General features: G+C 32.4%; 1 protein-coding gene across 4 annotated transcripts in view; it reads right to left on the bottom strand.

The window, feature by feature from the left end:
• Positions 1-17,580, bottom strand: part of CCSER1 (coiled-coil serine rich protein 1) — a 1,120,696-nt gene that overhangs the window by 493,710 nt on the left and 609,406 nt on the right. For all 4 annotated transcript variants that reach the window (XM_074323491.2, XM_074323500.2, XM_074323504.2 and 1 more), the window contains exon 9: positions 9,867-9,944. In XM_074323491.2, coding sequence (XP_074179592.2) covers positions 9,867-9,944 — 78 coding nt within the window. The remainder of the gene's footprint in view (positions 1-9,866; positions 9,945-17,580) is intronic.

The following is a 17,580-nucleotide window of genomic DNA, read 5'->3' as shown; positions in this document are numbered from 1 at the left end:
CATTAGACTGTGGACAACTAAGGATGTAGGACCAGAGAAAGGGTTCCAAATTAATTTAATTTCTGCCCCCCTGTGGTGATACAAATTTGATGTATAATTAAGTTTATCTATTTCAAGTGGATTTTAATCTCTTCGTTTTCTTTTTCCATTAAAACTATATTAAATAAAAATACTCAGAATTTTTCACTTTATTGGTACCTCTTCCACACTGTTCTATACTTCTCTCTTCCCATTATGGATAAAGATTTTTATTTTTCTGCTTTCTGTTATTTGTACATACACAAAGTATTACAAAAACGAAATACTACACAACTGCTTCACACCTTGATTGCTTCACTTATTAATATAATCTTGAGATTATGCTATATTAGAACATGGATGTTCCCTGTCCCCACTTTTTGTTTGGCTTTACATCCCCCCATTTTGTGAATAGGAGTCTTTATCAAACAGCCCCCTATCGATGGATCTATGTGTTGTTTTTCATTGTTAGCTAATACAAATAATGTCCATCATGGAAACTTTGTGGAGGTACTATTTTGTATATATGACTGCATGTTCTGGGCAGATTTCTAGAGATGGCATTGCTGTATGGTAAAACAACAAAAATTATACATATTGTTTCAATTTTCAAAATTCCCTCTACAGGGGATTATGCCATATAATGATGTTGTTCTTGAAAAGGAAAAAAAAAAAAAAAACAGTAAAAAAATGTTTAAATGTTCACATGATTGAATGATTTCCAGTCACTGACATTATGAAGTAAAAACACATGTATTAATATTATGGAAAAATACTCTTCATTATATTTGAAATGCCAAAAATATATGTAAATACATATATTAGCTCTGACAATTAAGTTCACGAACTCATCCTAGATCAAGTGCTACCATACTTCATTGCTGAATATCACTACGATCACCTTTGGTCACCTTCGAAGTACTCCCCTTGGGGAGCTATGAACCGACTCTAGTGCCTAGTCCACCCTTCAAGGCAATTTTGGAACTCTTTGGTGTCTTGAATGTCATCAAAATGTCTTCCTTTCAATATTTCCTTTCTCTTCGGGCAAAGAAAGAAGTCATTGGGGGCCAGATCAGGTGAGCAGGGAGGGTGTTCCAGTACAGTTATTTGTTTACTGGCTAAAAACTCCCTCACAGACAGTGCCCTGTGAGCTGGTTCATTGTCGTGATGCAAGAGCCATGAATTGTTGGCGAAAAGTTCAGGTTGTCTTTTTTCACGCAGCCTTTTCAGGACTACCAAATAGTAAACCTGGTTAACTGTTTATCCAGTTGGTACAAATTCATACCAAATAATCCCTCTGATATCAGAAAAGGTTAGCAACATCGTTGCAACCAGTTCGCAAACTTAATTGTCAGACCTCATACGTGTATATACATGTAATATATTTATGGAAAATGATTCAGTGTTTATTTCCTAGTCTACATTATTCTTTCCTTAGGCTTAAAAAAGTTGAACAATTTATCAATTTTTTAGGTTATACTTAATGCAATATGAGAAAATGAGAAAACGGTTTCGTGTTTTTTTCCACAATTACTCTATATTAGACTATTCCTTAAACAAATTTTTCTAATTTGATGGATTTTATCCAAACCTATAAATCTATAAACACAAAACTCAAAAAATAATGATAAAGCTAAAGTAATTTTGATATGTAAAGAACTTTGACTCTTTAAGTACTCTTGTTGTTGGTAGTCACATAGCCTAAGCCTGCAGCTGGGAAAAATCGACCTTGAGTCACACCTCTGGGCCAATAAGAAACAATGAGGGAATAGAACCATAATTGCAGGAGGAAAGTTCCTAACGTTGAGCATGCACATTAGTTAAAAGAGCTGTCCTACAGTTAACTTTTCTTCATTATCATAGTAAAAATCACAACCCTCGGTAGAGATTTAAGATGCTAATGAGACATGTGATGCATGAAATAGCATGTAGGTACACTGCAGAGGGAAGGATTTGCTCACCTCAACATACTTTAGGGAGGGAAAAACGAAAGAGGAAGAAGTGACCTCTAACCTCAAAAGCACACAAAACTGCTGTACCTGTAAACCTCGGGGAGCCACATTCATTCTCTCTGGAGTATGCTTCCTTTGTGCATCAAAGCTTTGCTTTAACACACCTTTCTGCAAAACTGTTTCAACCACTCTTGATTTCTATCCTGAGAGGGGCAAGAACCCCTGTGTAACACTCTGAATTAAAATTATGTTATTTTGGTATAAATTTTCTTTATTAAGTAATTCAGCTTTATATATTTAAAATACTAATTAGCGTCTTAATCATGTGGTATCACAAAAAGTTATCATTTCCTGTTATTTTTACTTTATAGAGCACAGGGTTAATGTTACATGTGGCTCTCTCCGAAGTTTCTGCAATGCGATGTTTTGAAAATTTTCATTTTTTTGCCTGTTTGGTATGAAGCCAAACATTTATGAAAGTTTTTATTTTCCCTTCAGCTTTCTACAGTTATTATGAAAACATTTTCCCTCTTTATTTTGAAATATTTGTTGAAGAAACACCGCAGGCCCAAAATGGCTCCACTTGTGCTAAAGCCCATGATACCAAATGTAGATCGAACATCTCCGCTAATCACTGTTTTAACCTCCCAGAACTGTAATCTTAATCAACTAATCTGGAATTGTCTGGTCAACACTGAATATGTCATGTGGGTCCTCTACATCTCTCATAGAAATAAAGGGTAATCTGCTGATAAAAATATTTGCTGTTCTCTTCCTCCCAAAAGATGATTCCTTCGTCTAAAAAGAATCCTTTCTTTTCTTTTGTTAAAACAAGCTCCTTTGCCCCATCCTTCCTCCTACAAAAAACAAACAAAAAAACACACAAAAAAAACAGAAGACAAACTTTCCATTTATACAACTCCTTGGAGCACCCTTTCAGTTACTACATTGGATGAGGCTGCAGGGTTTATGAATCATTTAGATCTTCAAATTTACTGGGTCGAATTTTGTTTTTTAACATATTAATAATGTAATACATCTCTTTCCCCTCTACAGTTATAAACAGTTATTTTACAGGCCGAAGATAGAAGCTAGTGAAGGGGAGAAGAATTTACTACCCTAAAATATGCCTACATAGCATAAAGATTACCTTGAGTAGGTTACTTTTAAGAAACTGCAGACATAAAAAAGAAAACAAAACAAACAAACAAACAAAAAACTGCAGACATAGGATAAGCTCTGATAGTTGAGTAAAAGTGACTATTTGTAAGAGACATTTACATTTATAAGGGAAATCTCCATTTTTAAGAGTGTCACCCTCTCAGAACCAGAAAGAGGAAGATGAGCTAATCTCTAGAAACTCTTATAACTGGAGAAGGTACCAACTTAAATCTGCATAACAACCATAACCTTGTTTTCTGTGCTTTTCATGCTCACCTCCCATACAGGCTTCCTGAGACCAGTTAGTATGTTGGCAGGTGGGGGAGGGAAGGAGGGTCCCTGGTGAAACAAACAAAAGGCAACCATATACTAAAACTTCAGGTTCTGGAATGTCTCCTTCACTCCAGGACAAAAATATGAGAACACACCTTGAGGTTAATAAATTATCTCAAATCCCTTTTGGCGTGACAAAGGAGCAGATCTGATAGATAGGAATGGGTTGGTTCGTTAATACATTCAGGATGGGCAAACAGGACAAATCTGATAGACGAATTCCATTAGAAGGCTCCAGCCCCCTTCCCCAAACAGGAAAGGGAAGGTGTAAAAGTAAGAACTTTTGCCTCAGTCACTGGGCACCCCCATTTGGGATTTCCTCCTGCTCAGGAGCTCTGACCCTTTGTTTTCAATAAACTCTCCTCTTTTTAAATTCTTTGCCTTTCCTGGGTCTATGTTTCCATTCTTTGGTCTCATGAGACACAATTCTGGCCCACACCCAGAAACTGCCAGGCAGATCCAACATCATTTACATCACTCCCATCTCCCCTCCTCTCAACATCTTTCTTTTGTCTTAGTTGAAGATGGTATTTAAGGTAGTGTAGTGACTTGGGCCATTTTGGGGAGTTGCTCAGTTTTCCCGTGTATCTCCCTTAAATAAGTGAGGTGTATACCTAAACTGTTGCTAAACTGTTTTCCTTTGTTAATCTGTCTCTTATTATAGGGGCATCTCAGCCAAGAACCTAGTAGGGTAGAGGGAAAGTTATCTTTCCTGCCCTACATAATTTAAGCTATCTAAAATATTTTTATTGCTTTATTTTAATGAATATTTTTATAATTACAAGAGCTTTTATAGTTAACACCTAACCTTGTTTCCCCCTACCTCCCCACCCCAATAAGGATTTCAACCACAAATTCTCTTGATAAAATAATTATCAGTTACCTAATCCTTTGTAGTCAGAGCTGAATTAAAGACCTGGAGGCATTCCAGGAATGATTTGGCTCCTAGATAAAGATTCAGGATTTTAGAAACAAGCATTCAATGCAATATTGTAAAGGCTACTGCACGTTGGCACTTCTGTTTTAAAATCACTGATTATCTATGCTGATTCGCACTTAATGCTTTGTTCTAAAAGACACCAAATAGTCATTTCAAAATATTTGTTAGATATAGCAAAGTAATATAAAATAATAATGCAAAATATAAAATAATATAAAATAATATGCCCCTCTGTAACTTTTTTTGTGACTAAAGTAAAATAATACATACTGATTTGCTATAGATTTTTAATATTACAAAAATAACATTACAGTCTTTTAGTTAAACTATTCATTTATTTTTTCACCAAGTAATTATTGAGTGCTTTCTACATTTGTTTCTGTTACTGGCACACCTCTGATAAATGGGATGTGCTGATATACAATGAAATCTAATTATACGTTTAGAGTGCATTCATTCAACTCTGCCAACTCTGTAAGAAGGGTGGTACGTGGAGAGAGAAGGGGGTAGAGAGAGTGCATGTAAAAGAGAAAAAAACAAATGTAATTTACATAGCATGGGCAATTCTACCCAACTCTCTTCCATATGCTTATGCTAAGTGAATATGCTCTAAGAGGCCAGAGTTGGCTGTGTCCTCAGGTGGTCTGTATTTCCCTGATGTGAAGTCTCTTGATGGCTTGGGTCTGATTCTAAGGTTTAATGGTACAGAATGCATTTTTTCCATACTGCATAACCTCAAAATGAAGTCAACTATTCTTACTTAGGGCTGCAGCAAGCTAAAACAATCTATTCTTACTGACTGAAGGTATTCAAGGGGTTATGAAGCACATATCACAAAAGGATTTCTGACTAAAAGTGATTTTCAGCTCACCTCCTCAAGTCTCACATCTGACCCTCAGACCAGCCCAGATCACCTGATTTAAAAGTTCTGATCATAGCCGACCCCTACATTCCTAATTATCCTTCCCCTGTGCTTTTTTTTTTTCTGTTTCACATTGTACTTAGCACCTTCTAATGTACTATATAATTTACTTATTATATTTATTATAAGTTTCCCTTCACAAAATGCAAGTTCCATGAAGGAATATTTGTTGTTTAATTAAAAGATGTATCCCAAATAGCTGGAACAAAGTCTGGTTTTCAGAGGCACTTAGTAATATTTGTTGAATGAATGCATATAGGGATTTTCAAAAGTGATATTTTTAGAACTTCACCACTGGGTATGCTGTGATTCCTCTATTAAATGTTAATATGCACTGGTGGCAAATTGTCATGTTTCCTGTAATTGTTTTTAATTGATGTTCTTGTCTGAAACTTGTCCGTAAGGTAATATGAAAAGTTATAGTCAAAAGAAAACCTGCCATATATCATTCACTTTGCAATCTTGATTTTTTAATTTGCAAAAATAAATAGAAATACCTGAGATAAGTAAAACAAATAAAGCATGTGTGGGGACACACTCATTTACTAAATTCTGAGCATGTTGGTGCATGATGAAGAGAGGAACTGAATTTTAGAAAGTTGATTGGCAATGAATGGATCCAAAATAGAAAGCTTTAACAAGCTACAGGTGGATGAGAGAGACTACTTGATAGTTATTCAATTCTTAGAATTGAGCTTAATCCATAGACTGACATAATATATTAGCATAACAGAAAATACTCTCTTTCTTTGTCTAATAGCTAATAAAATGATTATAGTAAAAATTAATCATTCTTATTATTTACATGATGAACTATTTTCATATTTGCTAGAACTCCCTGCACATTACTAATTGTGCCAAGAGGCACTCCGAAATTAAATCTAAGAAAAGCAGCATAGATTGAGATTATACAGATCACTGCGTTGAGAAGTTCTGCAAAATGTGTATTCATAACACAACTAGTATTATTATTTTCTTAGCATGTGAGTATTAACCTGCACTTATAAAGTAAATCCCACCAGTTGGAAAATGTGCTAAAATATCTGAAAAATACACAGTGGTATGAGCATGCATTTCCAAATTGATTTATGCTTCACTCATATGTGACTGAGACAAAGGTGTGTGATGCTACAGAGAAGTCAATTTTAAATAGGCAAATGAAAACCAGCAATGGTTTTCATTAATCACTAACAGTAATTAATAATTTAATATTTGATGAAATACTCAACAACTCCAAAACTCAAAGAAAATACAAACAAAACATTGCAAGTTCAAGACAAATAAATACTTCTCATTAACTATAGGTGTAAAACATACTCTAATGAAAAGAAGAACCCTTTTAAATCTTTAGTACGTTTGACTAAAAGAGCAACTTAGAGACTGCTCTGAGTCAAGTTCAGGCAACAGTCGAAAAGAAAATTTACTTAAAGTCAATCAGCCACATTTAAAAGGACAATCTTTTGTAGAACTTCAAAAGAAAGTTAAAAAAAAAAAAAAAAGCTATCCATGTAGATGTCAAATTAATGAAAGTACCTGGATTTTCTCAGTGTTAGGATATAATATCTTCACTGCAGCATTTTGGCTATTCATTCTCTATCATTCTGACCAAAATGTTATTTGCAGTTGTTCAAACTATAAAATATTTAAAAACAGCATGTGTGCTATGTTGATGCTTCTATTTATATAGTTGATGTAATCAGAAGAATCTTCTCTACCTTTATAGTAATCTTAGAATAGGCAACATTGCTACTTGACTGCAACTATTCATCTCCTACCCTGTTTTAATAACACAAGTGACACCTTAGAAATTATTCTTTGATCTTTCAATAAACTAAACCTGTGCAGACAGAAGGTGAAAGAGGTTAAATTGCCATTGATTATTTAAGACACATCCATCATTTATTTAACAATCTCCTTCATCACTAGAACTATTGTGTTTATAGGCCTTTGCTAAGACACTCTGAAATTATTTTTGCCATGTGCATTACAAATCAGAGCGCATTGTACATTAACATTCGTTTCAAGTCTCCTGGTAAATCTGTTGCAGGATAGAGTAGTCTATTGTGCAAACCTTTGAACTGATTCACTGTAGTGGATTTTTGGAAATTATTTTAATAGTTTTTATTGTAATTGTCTTATGGGGATTTTATTTCCTATCTTAAGCAAAATGTATAGCAACAGCTAACTTCCCAAGTAAATTATAGTAATAGATACTTGCCGTCTCTTATATTCTCACATTCATATCACTCAAACACAATTCGTAATGATCCATAAAGAACAATTTGTGGCTAATATTTGGCAGCTTTAGAAAGAAAGCAAGAGAGTATAAGAATGATCGATACTATGCAAGATTTCTACAAGATTTTTCATTATTTTTTTCTGACAAATATTGCAAATTATAAATATAGTAGTCGATGTGGGTATATATATATATATTACACATATACGTATATGTATCATATTCGTAAAAAATTAAAATACTGTCAAACTATATTGCCTGAGAAAAATGTGAGCAAAATATTGACAATTAAAAGATAAATGATTCTTATTGCATATGAAAATTTGAAAACTAATTTATAAGTAGATATTGATAAGTATAGAAAAGATACGCCAGTTATGGAAAAATTATACTATTGATGAATCGTATATTCCAAGTAGTCACACAATTCATCACATTTAAAATGCTTTATTTATTTTTAATTTGCTTATAGAAAGTATTTCTTGCCTCGTGTTTTTCCATACACAATTCTTTAACCTTTATACTACAATTACATCTAATTACTGGTATAAGGTTCTGAAGGCCTACCTATGGTAATTAATTTGCTGATTTGGATGGTTATGTCCTAGAATATATCTCACCAAGAAAGGTGAAATACAAAATCTTTAGAAAGCATTATTATTCTAGTTAAAATTACTAAAATCATAACAGACACTTGTAGAAAGGGATCCTTTAAGGATTTACTACCAAGAAATTATTACTCTTTAACCTTAATTAAATCCAGGAAAATACACTAAACTCTCAATGTCAAATATAAAAATAAGCTGGAATAATGGGGATTTAATAACAAGGATTAGCTATGTTCATGGCTTAATTTTTAATTTTTATTTACATGTTTAGAAAACTAAATAGCACTGATATAAGACACTTTTGTAGAAACAAGAAAATTACGAGGCATAGATAGACAAACACATAAAAGGCTGCTAGTAGCTACAGCGCAGTTATCCCCCACAGCTACCATTCATCTCTTAGCAAGTATTTCTCACAAGCAGTCCTGAAAGTATTAACAGATCTCTTATATTCTATGTTTATATCCAGACACTTAGATATTTAGAATTCAGTGTACCAAATGTCATTTCCTTATATTGGGTAAAATTGAGTATTTGAGTCCAAATTCATTAAGTGTTTTCTTTTTTTTTTAAGAATACATTACTTTTAATAAAAGATTAGACTTCCACAAAGATTGTTGAAAAATAATCTAAATTGAAAAATGCTGTCTATAAATATCTGAAAACAATTTACGCTGCAATTCAAAACTTTGATTTATTTCCTATACATTTTTTTCACCAAAATGCCAAGAAACAATGATTTATTTCCTAATAGAGACAAGTAGCTTTATATAAATATATTAATATATTTTGCAAGGCAATACAAAAGTAACATCTATATTTATATTATTTAAAATGATGATATGCAAATAAACATACATTTTATCATTACACACCTTCATCAAACAATTTAAATTACATCTATTTATACTTGTCAATAAAGTGCTAAAAATTATGTAAATAAATGTGTTTAAATAGAAGCGAGAGTCCCCACAAATGTTACATATAAAATAAAGATGATGATTCCTCTATTTTTTCATCAAAAGGAAGTTTAAAGTCATGAACTTAGGCAAAACAAAAATTTCATAGCTGTGTTTATGAAAAGACAGGTATTTGAATCAAAGTCATTTGAAATCATTCAGTGTTACTAGAAGCAATCTTGTATTCAAACATGTTTTACAATCTTATTTTGACAGTTCATCAAGTATTTTACACTAAGGAAAAATGCTAACTTTCAATTAAATTACTTGCTGCAGCCTGCCCTAAAGCCCAAAGAGCTAAAATATTATTGTGAATTTCTCTGCTGAGTTGTGTTTCCTTTTATGTGCCAGAATGTAAAAATGATGTGCTTAGCTTTGGTGACTGCAAACTTTATTAAACTGTTAATAAATAAATTAGTACTTTCTTAATAATAAATTGTTCTAGTATTCTAGTATGTATCGCCCATGGGTCTACAAATTAACTAATTCAAAAAACTGTATTAGAGATGTTAGTTTAAAAAAAAAAAAATAAGACATTGGTATGCTAATCAGTGCCTGTAATTATCTTTTTCAGTTCCAAAGGTACTTGGGGGTTATTTAAGAGCGAAAGATGAATGGGGCACCACTAAATTCTATTAAATCAATGCATGGACACAGTAGCAGCAGAGGTAAATAAGCTGTGGACGTCTGAATATCAACAAAGAAGATAAAAATGGTTTTATAAAGCTACTTACATCACAGCCTAGGAGTTCAGTCTGTGTAGATTTATCTACTCTTGAAGCAAAAGCCTTCTGTAAATGCTGGACTTTTTCCTGCAAAATGAAAACAAACAAAAAACAAAAACACATTGTTGGTGAGTCATGGACTTCTCTACTAATATTCCCTACTTACTAAGATTTGATTTGTGTGCAATTCCTGATTCTCTATGTGCATACTTTGCCCTGTTGCTTTGCATATCAGCTTAAATATTCAGACCTTTAATTTTCAGGTTGTACCTACCCCTACATTGCCATTTTTTCTTTTAATACAGGAACCACTGAGTCAGAATCACAGTTGAATCCTAGAGAGACATGATTTGCTTAAATCCAAGACTAAGTGTCTATGTTGTTTCTGGTGAGCTGTTTGTTTGTTTGTGTGTTTGTTTATTTAAAACTAAATTGATAGAAATTTTTGTTTTTGTTTCACAGCATTTACATTTAAAATCCCACACAATAAATAATACCAGTGCATTACATTTAATTTTTTTTAAATTTTTTTTTCTTAATTCTCTCCTTCTGGAATATGTACATCTAAGAATCTTTACTTTAAAAGATGTGATATTAATCTAATCATTTTATAACTCAGTAACGGAAGTAATACGTGAAGGAACTTAGGGATTTCAGATCAAAAGTACAAATATACTAATTTAAGTCTTCTCTTTTGACTGTGTTTCTGGCTGGAGCCTTCTCTTCTCAGTCCTAAATGTGTCACTTAAAATAAAAGGGGATCTTGAACTTAATTACTCTGTAATGTATCTACTGTGTGTGCTCCTGGCACAGCTGAAAGTGAGGTACTCAGATCTCATCTTGGGGTTTTTACTACTATTACCAGCCATTTTCAATGAGATCCATACTGTTTAGAATGTTGGAGGTGAGGAAGTTTCCATAGAAGTTTATGTGATTGCACTAGACTCTCTTTTTGACTTGCTGTACAGGACATTTTTTGTTTTATTTTCTTTTGAATGCTTAATACATTATCTTAATGATAAAAACTGTGACTTAATTCATCTTTTTCCAGAAAAGGACAGTGGTCATCAAGAACCTCACTACCAAGAACTCAAATTGTACAACTCTCATCCTCCCCTTCCTTTCTTCTACCTTTCCCTCCCCACCTCCTCTTCCTTCCCTTCCCCATCCCAGTTTATTTCCCTCAACTCTAACCAAGATTTGCAAGTTATCAGAGTTGTTTAACAAAGTAAATACATCATTTAGGTAAACATAATTTACTTTGACTTATTGAAATATAGAAAGTAACTACTTTATGTACTATTAATATCTCATACTGTTTAACTTGCCTATCACAAAATTTCTAGCACTGTTATTCAGACAAAAATTAAATGGAGCTTAGACAATTCAGAAAGATGTAATGTAAGATGTTAATTGTTTGAAAAGGGCACGTGAAAACATGGCTGCAGTTTCCAAGCTAAATTAAAGTGAGATGTAATAAGTTGTGCTTATTTAGACTCATACTGGTGTGGGGGAAAGAACAGGGAGAAGTAGTACGTGGTAAAAGAAGCAATGATGTTTATTATCATTGAAGGGTTGTTTAGAAAATTTACCTACTTCTGAAATAGGTTAGAGTCATAAGTATCAGAAAAGTAAGTTCTGTTATAAATCTGTATGTATGTAAACATTTGTGTAAGAATTAGAAACCATGCACTAACGAGAGTGGGGAAGAATGTGTAACAAATGCTCCCATTAGGCTTCGGCTCACATTTCTATTTCCAAGGGCTTCTGTCATGAGATAGAAGTTGGAAAGGATTGATAAAACTCTAGCTCATTGGTCTGAGTTCTAAGACTTAGAAAATTTAAATGAAAATAAGTGAAATATCCAAACAGCTTTATTAGGCAATAGTCTAATCAAAGCAAAACAAACAAACCTTATATCAAGATTAGTTATCTTTGGGAATTAAAAAAAAGGAAAAAAACAAAAAACAAACCAGACAGTTGTAACGAAATTTACTGTTCCTTCCTTTACAGGCATTTTTACAACAAATATGTCATTTTAATTATTTATAATGTATGCACTTGCATGCCATATTCAAATATGGAGAGTAAATTATAGGTTTCCAATAGACTTAGGTGTACATAATTAAGAATTAAATATCTTATTTAGTGAAATAGTAGGAAGAAAATATATGACAGCTTATGATAAATTTCTACAACATATAATTAGAACATTAAATAAAGACTATATAGCTGTTAGAAGATAATTATCCTTGGGTCTCTTGCACTTATGTAAGATAGGTGGATATTTATGAATTGATAAATTTACCATATAATAAAAAGAGCATTATAGATAATCGTATAGAAGACATACCACAAAAATAGATATTATTGGATGGTAGGACTAAAGAATTTTTATTTCTTATGTAAGAAATTTATATATATATAAACTCAAATATATATATATATATATATATATATATATATATATGAGTTTTCTTAAATTTTGAAATATCAATTTACAATTAAAGGCTATACAAATATTATAACTAAATTATAACAGAACTTATTTAAATACATCATTTCACCTTATATATAAGAAAGGCAATCAGAAGAAGCAACTTGAAGAAGAAGAGAAACAGTTGAAGTATATTGAACTTTTTCTTGACCACCAATTGAATTTACCACATGATTTAATATGGCTCTCTCACAGTATTTTCTTATGTAAGCAAACATTGCAAATCTTTCTTCTAACTTCTTTCAGAGGAGCAGGGGAGAATTGAAAAAACTCAACTTCTGGTAGACACATTTTATAATTAAATCTATAACCTTGATAAAATATCTCATTTTCTTTAAATTTTCCACACAGTGACAATATCCATACTAAACAAGCACACCTTTTTTTTTTTTTTTTTCTCAGTTAGGTTTAATAAAACATAGGTGAGCTTAGAATAAGCATGAAATCCTTTTGGCAGCAATGATATTATCAATCTAAAAATATATTCTGCTTCTGCTTAAGCTGTTAAATTATTTATTCTTATTTTAAAATATATTTGTATTTATTTACATTATTACTCTTGAGTAACAGAAACAATTATGAACAATATTTATATATAGCACTTTATTCATCTACATGATTTATTTTTAAAAATTCACACGTTAACCTGAGTGTAGTAAAACAAGCTGAAAAGAAAATATTCAGTAATTCCAAGTTATAACTACATATTATCTTAAACTATTATTTTAATTACCTGCACAGAATTTGGTGAAATTAATGTACAAGGTGCAAGGGAATTGAACTTTAAAAAAAACAGAACATGAATACCTACTTGTAGTAGTTAGCTCTAGATTCTATGATAAAAGAAAATGTATTTTTATTAATTAATGAAATTAACAGAACCTGATATCGGCAATATACATATTAGTGATTACAACTCTACTACATGAATTTGTACCTTGAGGCTAAAGGGGAAAAAAAAAATCTGTATTATCCAAAATTTGAAAAATAAAGATTTGCAAAGAGTAAGTTTGAATTAGGGGCAAAAAGGGATATCTTAAAAATGTAAAAAAGAATACAACGACTCCTTAAAATTGTATAATCATGAATTTAGAATCTAAATCATGGATATAAACATTAAGTTTATGGAAAGAGAGATAGTGTTGAAAGACTGACACTGAAAAAGGAGAAAAGTTAACTTTTAAAGTTAAAATATAATTCAACACAAGAAAATTCACAAAGTGATCTGAGTCAAGTTTAAACTAGAAATTTGGTGGGTAAAAAATAATTTGAACATCATCTTTTAATGGGGTTCAATGCTAATAATAAAAGCATACTTGTTAAAAAATGCAAAAAACTAAAGGGTAAAACATTGGCACTGCTTAATGAAGTCAAATCCCAGGATGAGCTCAGTAATGAAAAGGCATTATCACAGAGATCACATTATTTTCAACCACCTTTAATGAGGGCATATCACTGAAGACATCTGTAGAATTATAAACAAGCACAAGAGTGACCAAGCAAACCAAACCACCTCACATAGAACATAATGTTTCTTGGACATTAAAATGTATTATTATTATTATTATTATTATTAGTTTTTACTTTTTATGATGGAAAATCGCTAACATGTAACAAAAAAGAGGAAGAATAACAAAGGATCCTTATTCAGTCTTCAGTTAATTTCAATAACAGATATTGGTATTTAAGTAAATATTAGTTTTATCTATATACTTAAATAGCTCCACTGTTCAATATTGTCTTTCAACTTAGATAAGAGATGTTTGCATTGGAAGACAGCTTTGGAGGAAATGTCAAGAAATCAATAAAACAAACACCTGGATAACATATTTATTTTCATCTAAACTTATACCTGAGCTACGATATTGCCTGACATCTATAAGCCACCACTTTGAGACTGCACTGGAAGTGTTTTTTTTTTTTTTTTTTCAAGAAATAAGAGCACATATCATTACATAGCATATTTTAAATTTATGGAACTCATTAACCCATAAGAGATTATACAAACTGAAAATATACCTAGATTTAAGAAGAGTTTATGTCAATTCATTTAAGAAAACGTAATTCAGGGCTTTTTTATATGTTAGGAGATTAAAATAATTGAAAATAGTTGTAACCCAGATAACTGAATGCAATATTCTAGATGTAAAGCATATGGACATTTGTCCTGATAGATAGATAGATAGATAGATAGATAGATAGATAGATAGATAGATAGATAGATAAGATAAATCTATCTGATTTCTTTAGTGTTTATGACAGGCTAATCTATTTTTTCTAGTTTAATAATCTTCTCGGTAAGGTGAAGCTAATTAAGAAAGGCCTCATAAAAAGGCACATTAGAGAGATGTCTTTGAGTTTGATACTCTGGAAGCTAAGGACATGACTTTTCTGGGTTAAAAACATAGGCATTTAGTGACTGATCAGAAAAAGCATGAGAGAAGTTGTGATTGAGAAATATTACCCGTCACTTCCTAAGTTATATAAATGTTTATTCATTATGTTGTACACCTGAAAGTAATATAATATTATATGTCAACTGTAACTGAAAAATAAGTAGCAATTACAAAAAAAAGAGAGAAATATTACCTAGATTGTTTGGGTATGGATCCTCCATGATTCAAGATATCTATTAATTACATTTCAAATTAATTCCACAATCACTTCTGCCTCTTATATTTATTGCCACTACCCTATCCACTACCTAGAGGTGTGCAGGGGAATGGAGCACAGATGTGTGCCAGCTGTGCACAAGCCACCACCATCTTTTACTCCACTAGCCTCTGTATTGGGTTGAATAGTGTCCCTCCCAAAGTCTTATCCACCTGGAATTTGGGAATGTGACCTTATTAGGAAATAGCATCTTTGCAGATGTAATCAAGTTAAGATGAGGTTATGCATAGTTAGGATGGGATCACAAATACAATATAATTGGTATCCTTACAAGAAGAGGGATATTGGGACACAGCAACACAGATATACAGAAGAGAAGGCCATATGACGAAAGAGGCAGAAATTGGAGTGATGTATCTAAAAGTCAAGCAATGACAAGGATTGCAACAACCTAGATTGTTGCAACAGAAGCTAGAAGAAACAATGAAGGCTCCTTCTCTAGAGACTCCAGAGGGAACATGATCCTGAGGACACCTTGATTTCTGACTGCAAGGCTACAGAACTGCGAGAGAATGCATTTCTTTTGTTTTAAGTCCGCCAACTTGTGGTACTTTGTTACAGAAGACAAAGAAAACTAATACAGCCTCTTTATTGATACTATTCCTGTCTATACCATACTTTCAATACTCTATCTTATCTGTAAATAACAGCAAAGTAACCTGAAAATGTGATTTGGATCACATCTATCTTCTGCTTAAAAACTGTTACTATTTCATTCCAATATGGTAGGCACTAACCTCATGTGCCAAATGAGCACTTGAAATGTGGCTAATCCAAACTGAGATGTGTTGTAAGTATAAAATACACACTGGATTTTGAAGACATAAGTACAAAAACACTCATTAATAAAATATATTTAGAACAATTTTATATTTATTGCATATTGTATGATACTACTTCAGATAAATTAAATTACATAAAATATATTTGAATATTAAATTATATAAATGACTACCATTTATACTTGCTTTGTATTTCTATCCAACAATACTGGTCTACACAATAAAAAGGAAACCTTTACCATGATGTAGAGCCCCTGCCTCTCCCAGCCCCTATTTATTATGCTAACTCCATTTCATACCAGTCTTCCCCTTGCAAAAGTGACTATTAGTCATCTTCTTTCAGTTCCTTGAGTGGAACAAGATTTTTCACACTTAAACTTTTAACACACTATTTCCTTCATCTGAACTGTTCTTCATAGTAAGGGTTATTGCCTTAGAGATATCCTATCTAAATTACATTCTGATCTACAGGTGATTCTCTCTTTTAACCTCTAATTTTTTTCCTAAAAGGCTCTCATTTCAATTGGCAATTATTTATTTTAGTTGGCTGTTTGCCCATAATTCAGTCTGTCCTGTGCACTAGCATATAAACTGCTTACCACAAGGATCGTGTCTACTTAGGGCCATATTGCCTCTACACTGCCTAATGTAGTTTTTGGCATGTTCTAAGTGCTTGATACTTTTTTGAATGAATGAGGAAAGTAAGTGTATGAGAGATGATGCATGAGATTTGAGAGGATTCATCAGATGCCAGATGGTGAACTTGACATATTGTAGAAGCAGTTGCTTTAGGTCATTTAATATTGGTGACATGACAAGTCCAGTAAAATTTCTGGCATCTGCATGGGATATAAATTTAAGTTATGGACATACTGGAAATGATATATTAACTATGGGATTATTCTAGTAATTCTTGGCTATACAAATGACTCAGGAGGAAACAAAAGAAAGGGAGAAGAAAGAAAGCAGAGATACAAAAGTGAGAGCCTTAAAGATTATGTACAAATCAAACATCTGTCTGAGGATTTGATGCCAAAACATCAAGTGAGAAATACTTTCATGGATAGTTTTTTTTTTTTAGTATATATATAAAACTTATATATTTCATCCTCATTCTTGCCCAAATTTTATATTTTGTGTGAGAAATTAATCAGGTGATTCATCCAACGAAGGCAAACATGGGAAAAGACAGATGTAGAAATGTCTTCTATAGGAAACAGGGCCCAGCAAAATTTTTTGATACATCAAGTCCCAAATATTCCCTTGTTCACAAAATCTTAGTCTATAAAACACACTTTCTATTTGTCAGGAGACCTACCATTTCCCTGGCCCATATTTGCATGAGGGGACTTCTGTTCGAAGTACACTTCAGGTTTCTTTCCCTACATCTCCCTCACTCCTCTTCATCTATAAACTTGTAGGTGACTTTAAGACAAACACGCTCTACTTCTTACTGGCATGGCCTGTCCACAGGATGAAATCTCAGCTTGTCCGGACCGGACATACATTTACAGACTCTTGCCCTGTGGAAGAGGTTGCTGTTTTCCCTTTGTGTCAGCAACTCCAGTGGTTCACTTCGGTTCAGATAAGAATGTATTGGAAGCCTATATGGCTGCATTCCAATCCATATTTGGATTGTATTATATTAGAATTCAATCTCTGAATCTTCTATTTTATAATTAGTTCTGAACTTAGGAGGGGCAAAGGGAGTTATTTATTGCCCCTTTTAGACCTCAAAACTGCACACACATGTTGAATCAATTTGGAAAAA

This window comes from Rhinolophus sinicus, chromosome 1, assembly GCF_057876585.1.
Source record: "Rhinolophus sinicus isolate RSI-liver-muscle chromosome 1, RSI-T2T, whole genome shotgun sequence".
Taxonomy (NCBI): Eukaryota; Metazoa; Chordata; class Mammalia; order Chiroptera; family Rhinolophidae; genus Rhinolophus; species Rhinolophus sinicus.
Note: the sequence above shows the minus strand (reverse complement) of the source record. Positions and strands in the feature narration are given on the sequence as shown.